Source organism: Salvelinus alpinus, chromosome 1, assembly GCF_045679555.1.
Source record: "Salvelinus alpinus chromosome 1, SLU_Salpinus.1, whole genome shotgun sequence".
NCBI classification, from domain to species: domain Eukaryota; kingdom Metazoa; phylum Chordata; class Actinopteri; order Salmoniformes; family Salmonidae; genus Salvelinus; species Salvelinus alpinus.
Genome location: NC_092086.1, coordinates 22,904,282 through 22,918,570, shown reverse-complemented (window position 1 = coordinate 22,918,570; position 14,289 = coordinate 22,904,282). Strand labels below are relative to the sequence as shown.

Below are 14,289 nucleotides of genomic sequence, written 5' to 3'. Positions count from 1 at the left end.
CTGTAGATACCATGCAGGGTGAGACCCAACACTAACCCACTGTAGATACCATGCATGATGAGACCCAACACTAACCCACTGTAGATACCATGCAGAGTGAGACCCAACACTAACCCACTGTAGATACCATGCTGGGTGAGACCCAACACTAACCCACTGTAGATACCATGCAGGATGAGACCCAACACTAACCCACTGTAGATACCATGCAGGATGAGACCCAACACTAACCCACTGTAGATACCATGCAGAGTGAGACCCAACACTAACCCACTGTAGATACCATGCTGGGTGAGACCCAACACTAACCCACTGTAGATACCATGCAGGATGAGACCCAACACTAACCCACTGTAGATACCATGCAGGGTGAGACCCAACACTAACCCACTGTAGATACCATGCATGATGAGACCCAACACTAACCCACTGTAGATACCATGCAGGGTGAGACCCAACACTAACCCACTGTAGATACCATGCAGGGTGAGACCCAACACTAACCCACTGTAGATACCATGCAGGATGAGACCCAACACTAACCCACTGTAGATACCATGCAGGGTGAGACCCAACACTAACCCACTGTAGATACCATGCATGATGAGGCCCAACAATAACCCACTGTAGATACCATGCATGATGAGGCCCAACACTAACCCACTGTAGATACCATGCAGGGTGAGACCCAACACTAACCCACTGTAGATACCATGCAGGGTGAGACACAACACTAACCCACTGTAGATACCATGCAGGGTGAGACCCAACACTAACCCACTGTAGATACCATGCTGGGTGAGACCCAACACTAACCCACTGTAGATACCATGCAGGGTGAGACCCAACACTAACCCACTGTAGATACCATGCAGGGTGAGACCCAACACTAACCCACTGTAGATACCATGCAGGGTGAGACCCAACGCTAACCCACTGTAGATACCATGCAGGGTGAGACCCAACACTAACCCACTGTAGATACCATGCAGGGTGAGACCCAACACTAACCCACTGTAGATACCATGCAGGGTGAGACCCAACACTAACCCACTGTAGATACCATGCAGGGTGAGACCCAACACTAACCCACTGTAGATACCATGCAGGGTGAGACCCAACACTAACCCACTGTAGATACCATGCAGAGTGAGACCCAACACTAACCCACTGTAGATACCATGCAGGGTGAGACCCAACACTAACCCACTGTAGATACCATGCAGGGTGAGACCCAACACTAACCCACTGTAGATACCATGCATGATGAGGCCCAACACTAACCCACTGTAGATACCATGCAGGGTGAGACCCAACAATAACACACTGTACCTTTGGAGTTTCCAAAGGTAACTCCAAAGTTACCATGCTCAGCCTGGTTCAAATGGCTCTGCAGAACAAGTGTAGTGTCTTGAGCCCTTACCTTGAAGTGGTCTAGTAACTCTCTCGTGACTGCATAAGGCGCACCAATCACCACCTCAGAGACATACTGCAGACAGAAACAGAACAGAAGCACATTAGATTAATATACTCATCACTTCTCATCATTTTATTTTACCTTTATTTTAACAGTCCCATTGAGACCAAGGTCTCTTTCACAAGGGAGCCCAGGATACACACAATTTACAAAATTACTCTTATAAAAGAGATGTACAGTATCTCTTATGAAAGAGAAGGAGAGAGAACTTACTCGACAGGCCAGCACACTGAGTGTTCTCTCATGAACGTTCATAATGGGGTAATTCTTCCCTTTGTAGCGATTCACCTCCTGAAAAATTCACACAAAACCCAAAAGTAAGAATAAGATGACGCAAATTTCCACTATCAGTGCCAGGGTTTAATTTGACACTGGGTTGGTTATAGGCATTGTGGTTTTTAAAGGCAATTTCTGACTGAGCCGAAATATGCAGCGTTTACCGTGAACGGGATCGCCGAGAACATTGTGGGAACATTGCCCTTGAAAGCCATCACCAGGCGGTAAATTGGTTAACAGACCAATAACAAAGAGTTCCAAACCTCTCTGTCAATAACAGCTAGTTTTACATTTTCCTCTCCCCACTGAGACCACTCCTAGACAGTCCTTGCAAAATTCTTGCTTGAGAAATCGTTTTTTTTGCTAAAAAGCCATTTTTTGTCCATTTTAATGCACAATTATTACAGTAATTGTTACCCAGAATGTATCTATTTTACAGCTGAACTGAGGAGACAATAGACCAGATTGTGTCAAAGTGTAAACCCACTATAACATATGGCTTGTCTGACTCACCTGGCCAAAGTGTAACCACACTATAACATATGGCTTGTCTGACTCACCTGGTCAAAGTGTAACCCCACTATAACATATGGCTTGTCTGACTCACCTGGTCAAAGTGTAACCCCACTATAACATATGGCTTGTCTGACTCACCTGGTCAAAGTGTAACCCCACTATAACATATGGCTTGTCAGACTCACCTGGTCAAAGTGTAACCCCACTATAACATATGGCTTGTCTGACTCACCTGGTCAAAGTGTAACCCCACTATAACATATGGCTTGTCAGACTCACCTGGTCAAAGTGTAACTCCACTATAACATATGGCTTGTCTGACTCACCTGGTCAAAGTGTAACTCCACTATAACATATGGCTTGTCTGACTCACCTGGTCAAAGTGTAACCCCACTATAACATATGGCTTGTCTGACTCACCTGGTCAAAGTGTAACCCCACTATAACATATGGCTTGTCTGACTCACCTGGTCAAAGTGTAACCCCACTATAACATATGGCTTGTCAGACTCACCTGGTCAAAGTGTAACTCCACTATAACATATGGCTTGTCTGACTCACCTGGTCAAAGTGTAACTCCACTATAACATATGGCTTGTCTGACTCACCTGGTCAAAGTGTAACCCCACTATAACATATGGCTTGTCTGACTCACCTGGTCAAAGTGTAACCCCACTATAACATATGGCTTGTCTGACTCACCTGGTCAAAGTGTAACCCCACTATAACATATGGCTTGTCAGACTCACCTGGTCAAAGTGTAACCCCACTATAACATATGGCTTGTCAGACTCACCTGGTCAAAGTGTAACCCCACTATAACATATGGCTTGTCAGACTCACCTGGTCAAAGTGTAACCCCACTATAACATATGGCTTGTCAGACTCACCTGGTCAAAGTGTAACCCCACTATAACATATGGCTTGTCTGACTCACCTGGTCAAAGTGTAACCCCACTATAACATATGGCTTGTCAGACTCACCTGGTCAAAGTGTAACCCCACTATAACATATGGCTTGTCTGACTCACCTGGTCAAAGTGTAACCCCACTATAACATATGGCTTGTCAGACTCACCTGGTCAAAGTGTAACCCCACTATAACATATGGCTTGTCAGACTCACCTGGTCAAAGTGTAACCCCACTATAACATATGGCTTGTCTGACTCACCTGGTCAAAGTGTAACCCCACTATAACATATGGCTTGTCTGAAAGCCTGGAAACCGCCTCCAGGAAGTCCACATGGCCGATATCTGAGAAGACATTGGTCAAGGCCGACGACAACAACAACTATAGTATCTACAAACTAGGCCTCTGAGTCCAGTCTATAATCTCAAACCTCTCCATACACTGTAGATGACTGGGGGTGTTTTGGCTGACCACAGGACCAGCCAGTTATAGAAATATACAACATCTACGTCACATAAGTATAGTGCAGCTAGGTAGTGTAACAGTATAGCTGTTACCCATCGCTCCACAAAAGCCTTGCAAGGGGAACAACTACTTCAAGGTCTCAGAGCGAGTGACGTCACCGATTGAAACGCTATTAGCGCGCACCCCGCTAACTAGCTAGCCATTTCACATCGGTTACACTAGCATGAGGGGTGTTTGTCTTTCTATGGCCCACTTTTTCTTGGTCAGGTCAAATGGTCAGAAAATAACAACTCTTTGCTCTAACATGGTAGATATGAGTGTATAGAGTCACCTGACATTGATGTATCTTACCATCAGGGCCTTCAAAGCTGTCAGAGAAGGCCTTAGTAACAAGTCAAACCATTCTTATGTACATGTAACTGCCAAAATAAAGGAGTCACTTGAGTAAATGAGGGATACAGAAGTATATTGAAAGCAGGTGCTTCCACAAAGGTGTGGTTCCTGATTTCATTCAGCAATTAACATCCCATCATGCCTAGGGTGATGAAAAAAATGCTGGGTAAGCCATTATTTTTGGCTACCATGGCAATGCCACCATAAGATGACAATGTCCCCATCTACAGGACATGAGTGGTCGCTAAATGAGCAGGAAAACGATGTAAACCATATGCCATGGCCGTCTCAGTCACCAGATCTCAACCCAATTGAACACTTATGGGACATTCTGGAGCGACGTCTGAGACAGCGTTTTCCACCACTATCAACAAAACACCAAATTATGGATTTGTTTGTGGAATAATGGTGTCTCATCCCTCAAATAGAGTTCCAGACACTTGTAGAATGTATGCCAAGGCAGAATGAAGCTGTTCTGGCTCGTGGTGGCCCAACACCCTATTAAGACACTTTATGTTGGTGTTTCCTTTATTTAGGCAGTTACCTGTATCAACACACTTCATATTATCGACATGGTCAGGAAAAGCTCCTGGCACCAGACATGGTAAATATAAGGAGTCTGGTGGAGGGAGACATCACCATGCGGGATTCCAGCCATTGTATTGGCTGGAATGCAACGAATGGAATGGTATCAAACACATGCAATTGAAAGTAGTGCGTTCATGGAGCCACCAGACAGAGGATACGGAAGAGGTCGAACGCTCCAGCCACATAGATGATGGTGTCCCCAGGCTGAGGCTCCTGTCCTGAGGCAAACTGGATAATCTTCTGGGACGTCTGGAGGAACTGGGACACCCCCGTCCACGGACTGTGGCCCTTCGGACCCTGCAACATCCATAATGCACAAAGTATAAATAACAGTGTAGCACTTGACAAACCACGACTAAATGTTCATTCCAAGCCAGCAAAGGAATGATATCATTACGCTGAGTAATAGATGATGCTGTATGCTATTCCTCACAGAGGCTATACAGGTGGAACCTCTGAGGGAGTTATTGTGCCAAAAGATTTAGAGTCCCCTAAATGGAATGAAGTATTGTCCATAAATGTGTTCAATGGGCAGAAAGGGGAACAACACACCATGCCAGTATGTGGCAGCTTGACTTATTAAAATCCTATAGCATTTGGTATTCAAAGTTGGTATTCAATATTCACTATGGTCTTTTCTCATAGGAGAAAATGATCACACTGCGCCACCCAGTGGCCAAATGAGTAAAACACCATCTGAGATCCCTCTTCTTGAACATCCAGTAGCCAGTCAGTCAGCGCTGTGAGGTATATCTCAATGTCCGTCAGAGCCCCCAACACATTTATTCAACACTGGCCAAATATATTTCTCTCTCTCTTTCAACGTTTGAAAATGAGAACATTTGTTAGGTAACGGTGATCATTCTAAAGTACCGTTCTCTTTCCCCACCCCCATTTGGAATCCAAACGTCGTTCAAATGTAGATCCTCTGGTCAGTTTCTGCATTCAGAGGGAACAGAGGTGGTATTCATTACCACCTGGCCAGGCCCACCGTTTTGATTATCAACTGGGCACCACAATAACGCCCTTTGTTTCAGAGAGAGAGTTGGCGAGAGTTGGGGGGGAACTAAAGCTGTAGCAGAGAACGTCTACCCAGGATTTGGACACAAATAGTAGACCATGACAAAGCAGTTGCTATGGTCAAGTGCACTCTGATTTTTAAAGGGCTCTTCTTTATTTAAATGATCAAAAACAGACAGCTGTGCATTTCACAGAGTGAGCCTTTGTGGGATTTAAAAAAATAACTTTTATTAAAGTTGTACTTGTATGAGAGTAGACATGGGACCTACCTTGCCAAAGTTGTCTGTGTGCTGTTGATAGTCTGAATGGCCCTGAGGGACACAGGAGAGGAAACAGGCTTCACTTCATCTATTATTCACTTGTAACAACAGGAGCTCGGAGACATGACAGATAGGAGCAAATCATGACTTCTACATTTTTGATGTCAACCGGAGACTAAGTGGAAATTCAACTGAAGTGGAAGAACTCCTGGTCCTATTGTAGCCTATGAGGGGTTGCTATACTCACTATGATAACATATGAGGGGTTTCTATACTCACCATGGTAACCTATGAGGGGTTGCTATACTCACCATGGTAACCTATGAGGGGTTGCTATACTCACCATGGTAACCTATGAGGGGTTGCTATACTCACCATGGTAACCTATGAGGGGTTGCTATACTCACTATGGTAACCTATGAGGGGTTGCTATACTCACTATGGTAACCTATGAGGGGTTTCTATACTCACTATGGTAACCTATGAGGTGTTTCTATACTCACCATGGTAACCTATGAGGGGTTTCTATACTCACTATGGTAACCTATGAGGGGTTTCTATACTCACTATGGTAACCTATGAGGGGTTGCTATACTCACCATGGTAACCTATGAGGGGTTTCTATACTCACCATGGTAACCTATGAGGGGTTGCTATACTCACTATGGTAACCTATGAGGGGTTTCTATACTCACCATGGTAACCTATGAGGGGTTTCTATACTCACCATGGTAACCTATGAGGGGTTTCTATACTCACCATGGTAACCTATGAGGGGTTTCTATACTCACCATGGTAACCTATGAGGGGTTTCTATACTCACCATGGTAACCTATGAGGGGTTGCTATACTCACTATGGTAACCTATGAGGGGTTTCTATACTCACCATGGTAACCTATGAGGGGTTTCTATACTCACCATGGTAACCTATGAGGGGTTGCTATACTCACCATGGTAACTTATGAGGGGTTGCTATACTCACCATGGTAACCTATGAGGGGTTTCTATACTCACTATGGTAACCTATGAGGGGTTGCTATACTCACTATGGTAACCTATGAGGGGTTTCTATACTCACCATGGTAACCTATGAGGGGTTGCTATACTCACTATGGTAACCTATGAGGGGTTTCTATACTCACCATGGTAACCTATGAGGGGTTTCTATACTCACCATGGTAACCTATGAGGGGTTGCTATACTCACCATGGTAACCTATGAGGGGTTGCTATACTCACCATGGTAACCTATGAGGGGTTTCTATACTCACTATGGTAACCTATGAGGGGTTGCTATACTCACCATGGTAACCTATGAGGGGTTTCTATACTCACTATGGTAACCTATGAGGGGCTGCTATACTCACCATGGTAACCTATGAGGGGTTGCTATACTCACCATGGTAACCTATGAGGGGTTGCTATACTCACTATGGTAACCTATGAGGGGCTGCTATACTCACCATGGTAACCTATGAGGGGTTTCTATACTCACCATGGTAACCTATGAGGGGTTGCTATACTCACCATGGTAATCTATGAGGGGTTGCTATACTCACTATGGTAACCTATGAGGGGTTGCTATACTCACCATGGTAACCTATGAGGGGTTTCTATACTCACTATGGTAACATATGAGGGGTTGCTATACTCACCATGGTAACCTATGAGGGGTTGCTATACTCACCATGGTAACCTATGAGGGGTTGCTATACTCACCATGGTAACCTATGAGGAGTTGCTATACTCACCATGGTAATCTATGAGGGGTTGCTATACTCACTATGGTAACATATGAGGGGTTGCTATACTCACCATGGTAACCTATGAGGGGTTGCTATACTCACCATGGTAATCTATGAGGGGTTGCTATACTCACTATGGTAACATATGAGGGGTTGCTATACTCACCATGGTAACCTATGAGGGGTTGCTATACTCACCATGGTAACCTATGAGGGGTTGCTATACTCACCATGGTAACCTATGAGGAGTTGCTATACTCACCATGGTAACCTATGAGGGGTTTCTATACTCACCATGGTAACCTATGAGGGGTTGCTATACTCACTATGGTAACCTATGAGGGGTTGCTATACTCACTATGGTAACCTATGAGGGGTTTCTATACTCACCATGGTAACCTATGAGGGGTTGCTATACTCACCATGGTAACCTATGAGGGGTTGCTATACTCACCATGGTAACCTATGAGGGGTTGCTATACTCACCATGGTAACCTATGAGGGGTTTCTATACTCACCATGGTAACCTATGAGGGGTTTCTATACTCACCATGGTAACCTATGAGGGGTTGCTATACTCACCATGGTAACCTATGAGGGGTTGCTATACTCACCATGGTAACCTATGAGGGGTTGCTATACTCACCATGGTAACCTATGAGGGGCTGCTATACTCACCATGGTAACCTATGAGGGGTTGCTATACTCACTATGGTAACCTATGAGGGGCTGCTATACTCACCATGGTAACCTATGAGGGGTTGCTATACTCACCATGGTAACCTATGAGGGGTTTCTATACTCACCATGGTAACCTATGAGGGGTTGCTATACTCACCATGGTAACCTATGAGGTGTTTCTATACTCACCATGGTAACCTATGAGGGGTTGCTATACTCACCATGGTAACCTATGAGGTGTTTCTATACTCACCATGGTAACCTATGAGGGGTTGCTATACTCACTATGGTAACCTATGAGGGGTTTCTATACTCACCATGGTAACCTATGAGGGGTTTCTATACTCACTATGGTAACCTATGAGGGGTTTCTATACTCACTATGGTAACATATGAGGGGTTTCTATACTCACCATGGTAACCTATGAGGGGTTTCTATACTCACTATGGTAACCTATGAGGGGTTTCTATACTCACCATGGTAACCTATGAGGTGTTTCTATACTCACCATGGTAACCTATGAGGTGTTTCTATACTCACCATGGTAACCTATGAGGGGTTGCTATACTCACTATGTTGCTGTGGTGGGCTTTGGTCATCAGTAGCATGCGACCGACCAGGTCTGTGGTAGAAACTCCTTGGGTTCGCTTGCACTCCCTGGAACAACACCAGGCCACGAGACAAAATTTTACAATTGTAGACAGAGCATAACAACAGCAATAATAATATGATAATATATTCAATAATATATCATATACTAAACAAAATATAAACGCAAAATGCAACAATTTCTAAGATTTTGCAGTTACAGTTCATATAAGGAAATCAGTCAATTGAAATACATTCATTGTATGGCTGGGAATACAGATATGCATCTGTTGGTCACAGATAACTTTTTTTTTTAAAGTAGGGTCGTGAATCAGAAAACCAGTCAGTTTCTGGTGTGACCACCATTTGCCTCATGCAGCACAACACATCTCCTTCACATAGAGTTGATCAGGCTGTTGATTGTAACCTGTGGAATGTTGTCCCACTCCTCTTCAATGGCTGTGTGAAGTTGCTGGATATTGTCGGGAACTAGAACACGTCATATACATCGATCCAGAGCATCCCAAACATGCTCAATGGGTGACATGTCTGGTGAGTATGCAGGCCATGGAAGAAATGGGACATTTTCAGCTTCCAGGAATTGTGTAACAGATCCTTGCAACATGGCGCTGTGCATTATCATGCTAACACATGAGGTGATGGCGGCGGATGAATGGCACGACAATGGGCCTCAGGATCTCGTCACGGTATCTCTGTTCATTCAAATTGCCATCGATAAAATGCAATTGTGTTCATTTTCTGCAGCTTATGCCTGCCCATACCATAACCCCACCATGGGGCACTCCGTTCACAATGTTGACATCAGCAAACCGCTCGCCCACAAGATGCCATACACGTGGTCTGCGGTTGCGAGACGCACTGCCAAATTCTCTAAAACGACGTTGGAGGAGGCTTACGGTATAGAAATGAAAATTCAATTCTCTGGCAACAGCTCTGGTGGACATTCCTGCAGTCACCATGCCAATTGCACGCTCCCTCAAAACTTGAGGCATCTGTGGCATTGTGTTGTGTGACAAAACTGCACATTTTAGAGTGGCCTTTTATTGTCCCTAGCACAAGGTGCACCTGTGTAATGATCATGCTGTGTAATCAGCATCTTCATATGCCATACCTGTCAGGTGGATGGATTATCTTGGCAAAGGAGAAATGCTCACTAACAGGATATAAACAAATTAGAGCTTTGATTTGAGAGAAATAAGCTTTTTGTGCATATGGAACATTTCTGGGATTTTTTATTTCAGCTCATGAAACACTTTACATGTTGCATTTATATTTTTGTTCAGTGTATATTATTAACGACAGCTTTAGTTCAAGGTTCATTCCAGCTTGAGTAACTCTCACCTGTACCTCCCTGACCTCTTCACCTCTTCGTATGTGTCCTTCCCATCCACTGTTAGTGTGATGTCATCTGAAATGACACATTCAACATGTCTGCTATATTCTGATCATGGTGACAGACATGAGATACTTTACAGGAGGTCAAGGGGCAAGATAGAACCATTAGATACTGGGAAAACACGAAACAGGATATTAACCCCCAAAATATGAAAACTTAATAAAATAAAAGTGTATTGGTCGCGTACACAGTTTAGCAGATGTTATAGCGGATGCAGCGAAATGCTTGTGTTACTAGTTCCTCACAGTGTTACTATGTTACTATGTTAATATAATATATCAATGGGTTAATAAGTTACTATGTTACTATGTCACTGAGCTAATATGTTACTGTGTTACTGTGTTACTATGTTACTGTATTACTATGTCACTATGTTACTATGTTAATAAGTTACTGTGTTACTATGTTACTGTATTACTATGTCACTATGTTACTGTGTTAATAAGTTACTGTGTTACTATGTTACTGTATTACTATGTCACTAAGTTACTGTGTTAATAAGTTACTGGGTTACTATGTTACTGTATTACTGTGTTACTATGTTACTATGTTAATAAGTTACTGTGTTACTATGTTACTGTATTACTATGTCACTATGTTACTATGTTAATAAGTTACTGTGTTACTATGTTACTGTATTACTATGTCACTATGTTACTGTGTTAATAAGTTACTGGGTTACTACTGTTACTGTGTTACAATGTTACTGTGTTAATAAGTTACTGTGTTAATAAGTTACTGTGTTACTATGTTACTGTATTACTGTGTTACTATGTTACTATGTTAATAAGTTACTGTGTTACTATGTCACTATGTTACTATGTTAATAAGTTACTGTGTTACTATGTTACTGTATTACTATGTCACTAAGTTACTGTGTTAATAAGTTACTGTGTTACTATGTTACTGTATTACTGTGTTACTATGTTACTATGTTAATAAGTTACTGTGTTACTATGTTACTGTATTACTATGTCACTATGTTACTATGTTAATAAGATACTGTGTTACTATGTTACTGTATTACTATGTCACTATGTTACTGTGTTAATAAGTTACTGGGTTACTACTGTTACTGTGTTACAATGTTACTGTGTTAATAAGTTACTGTGTTAATAAGTTACTGGGTTACTACTATTACTGTGTTACTATGTTACTATGTTAATAAGTTACTGTGTTACTATGTTACTGTGTTAATAAGTTACTATGTTAATAAGTTACTGTGTTACTATGTTACTGTATTACTATGTTACTATGTTACTATGTTAATAAGTTACTGTGTTACTATGTTACTGTATTACTATGTCACTATGTTACTGTGTTAATAAGTTACTGTGTTACTATGTTACTGTATTACTATGTCACTATGTTACTATGTTAATAAGTTACTGTGTTACTATGTTACTGTATTACTATGTCACTATGTTACTGTGTTAATAAGTTACTGTGTTACTATGTTACTGTATTACTATGTCACTATGTTACTGTGTTAATAAGTTACTGGGCTACTACTGTTACTGTGTTACAATGTTACTGTGTTAATAAGTTACTGTGTTACTATGTTACTGTATTACTGTGTTACTATGTTACTATGTTAATAAGTTACTGTGTTACTATGTTACTGTATTACTATGTCACTATGTTACTATGTTAATAAGTTACTGTGTTACTATGTTACTGTATTACTATGTCACTATGTTACTGTGTTAATAAGTTACTGTGTTACTATGTTACTGTATTACTATGTCACTATGTTACTGTGTTAATAAGTTACTGTGTTACTATGTTACTGTATTACTATGTCACTATGTTACTATGTTAATAAGTTACTGTGTTACTATGTTACTGTATTACTATGTCACTATGTTACTGTGTTAATAAGTTACTGGGTTACTACTGTTACTGTGTTACAATGTTACTGTGTTAATAAGTTACTGTGTTAATAAGTTACTGGGTTACTACTATTACTGTGTTACTATGTTACTATGTTAATAAGTTACTGTGTTACTATGTTACTGTGTTAATAAGTTACTATGTTAATAAGTTACTGTGTTACTATGTTACTGTATTACTGTGTTACTATGTTACTATGTTAATAAGTTACTGTGTTACTATGTTACTGTATTACTATGTCACTATGTTACTGTGTTAATAAGTTACTGGGTTACTATGTTACTGTATTACTATGTCACTATGTTACTATGTTAATAAGTTACTGTGTTACTATGTTACTGTATTACTATGTCACTATGTTACTGTGTTAATAAGTTACTGTGTTACTATGTTACTGTATTACTATGTCACTATGTTACTGTGTTAATAAGTTACTGGGTTACTACTGTTACTGTGTTACAATGTTACTGTGTTAATAAGTTACTGTGTTACTATGTTACTGTATTACTGTGTTACTATGTTACTATGTTAATAAGTTACTGTGTTACTATGTTACTGTATTACTATGTCACTATGTTACTGTGTTAATAAGTTACTGGGTTACTATGTTACAATGTTACTGTGTTAATAAGTTACTGGGTTACTACTATTACTGTGTTACTATGTTACTATGTTAATAAGTTACTGTGTTACTATGTTACTGTATTACTATGTCACTATGTTACTATGTTAATAAGTTACTGTGTTACTATGTTACTGTATTACTATGTCACTATGTTACTGTGTTAATAAGTTACTGGGTTACTACTGTTACTGTGTTACTATGTTACTGTGTTAATAAGTTACTGTGTTACTATGTTACTGTATTACTATGTCACTATGTTACTGTGTTAATAAGTTACTGGGTTACTATGTTACTGTATTACTATGTCACTATGTTACTATGTTAATAAGTTACTGTGTTACTATGTTACTGTATTACTATGTCACTATGTTACTGTGTTAATAAGTTACTGGGTTACTACTGTTACTGTGTTAATAAGTTACTGTGTTACTATGTTACTGTATTACTGTGTTACTATGTTACTATGTTAATAAGTTACTGTGTTACTATGTTACTGTATTACTATGTCACTATGTTACTGTGTTAATAAGTTACTGGGTTACTATGTTACAATGTTACTGTGTTAATAAGTTACTGGGTTACTACTATTACTGTGTTACTATGTTACTATGTTAATAAGTTACTGTGTTACTATGTTACTGTATTACTATGTCACTATGTTACTATGTTAATAAGTTACTGTGTTACTATGTTACTGTATTACTATGTCACTATGTTACTGTGTTAATAAGTTACTGGGTTACTACTGTTACTGTGTTACTATGTTACTGTGTTAATAAGTTACTGTGTTACTATGTTACTGTATTACTATGTCACTATGTTACTATGTTAATAAGTTACTGTGTTACTATGTTACTGTATTACTATGTCACTATGTTACTATGTTAATAAGTTACTGTGTTACTATGTTACTGTATTACTATGTCACTATGTTACTGTGTTAATAAGTTACTGTGTTACTATGTTACAATGTTACTGTGTTAATAAGTTACTGTGTTAATAAGTTACTGGGTTACTACTATTACTGTGTTACTATGTTACTATGTTAATAAGTTACTGTGTTACTATGTTACTGTGTTAATAAGTTACTATGTTACTATGTCACTGTGTCACTGTTACTTTTGTACTGTGTTACGGTGTTACTGTGCTACTATGTTACTACGGTTACTATGTTACTGTGTTAATACGTTTCTATGTTACTACTGTTACTGTGATACTGTGTTACTATGTTACCACTGCTACTGTGTTACTACTGTTACTGTGTTACTACTGTTACTGTGTTACTACTGTTACTGTGTTACTACTGTTACTGTGTTAATAAGTTACTATGCTACTATGTCACTGTTACTTTTCTACTGTGTTACTGTGTTACTGTGCTATTATGTTACTATGTTACTTTGCTACTATGTTACTGTGTTAATAAGTTACTATGT

The 14,289-nt window shown here is 40.2% G+C and overlaps 1 protein-coding gene across 2 annotated transcripts in view; it reads right to left on the bottom strand.

The window, feature by feature from the left end:
• LOC139571468 (ethanolamine-phosphate cytidylyltransferase-like) overlaps positions 1 to 14,289 on the bottom strand; it is a 34,771-nt gene that overhangs the window by 5,329 nt on the left and 15,153 nt on the right. For both annotated transcript variants that reach the window (XM_071394378.1, XM_071394387.1), the window contains 7 exons: positions 10,284 to 10,350; positions 8,906 to 8,990; positions 5,916 to 5,957; positions 4,785 to 4,923; positions 3,442 to 3,524; positions 1,691 to 1,768; positions 1,424 to 1,489 (listed from right to left, as the gene is read on the bottom strand). In XM_071394378.1, the coding sequence (XP_071250479.1) occupies positions 1,424 to 1,489; positions 1,691 to 1,768; positions 3,442 to 3,524; positions 4,785 to 4,923; positions 5,916 to 5,957; positions 8,906 to 8,990; positions 10,284 to 10,350 (560 nt within the window). The remainder of the gene's footprint in view (positions 1 to 1,423; positions 1,490 to 1,690; positions 1,769 to 3,441; positions 3,525 to 4,784; positions 4,924 to 5,915; positions 5,958 to 8,905; positions 8,991 to 10,283; positions 10,351 to 14,289) is intronic.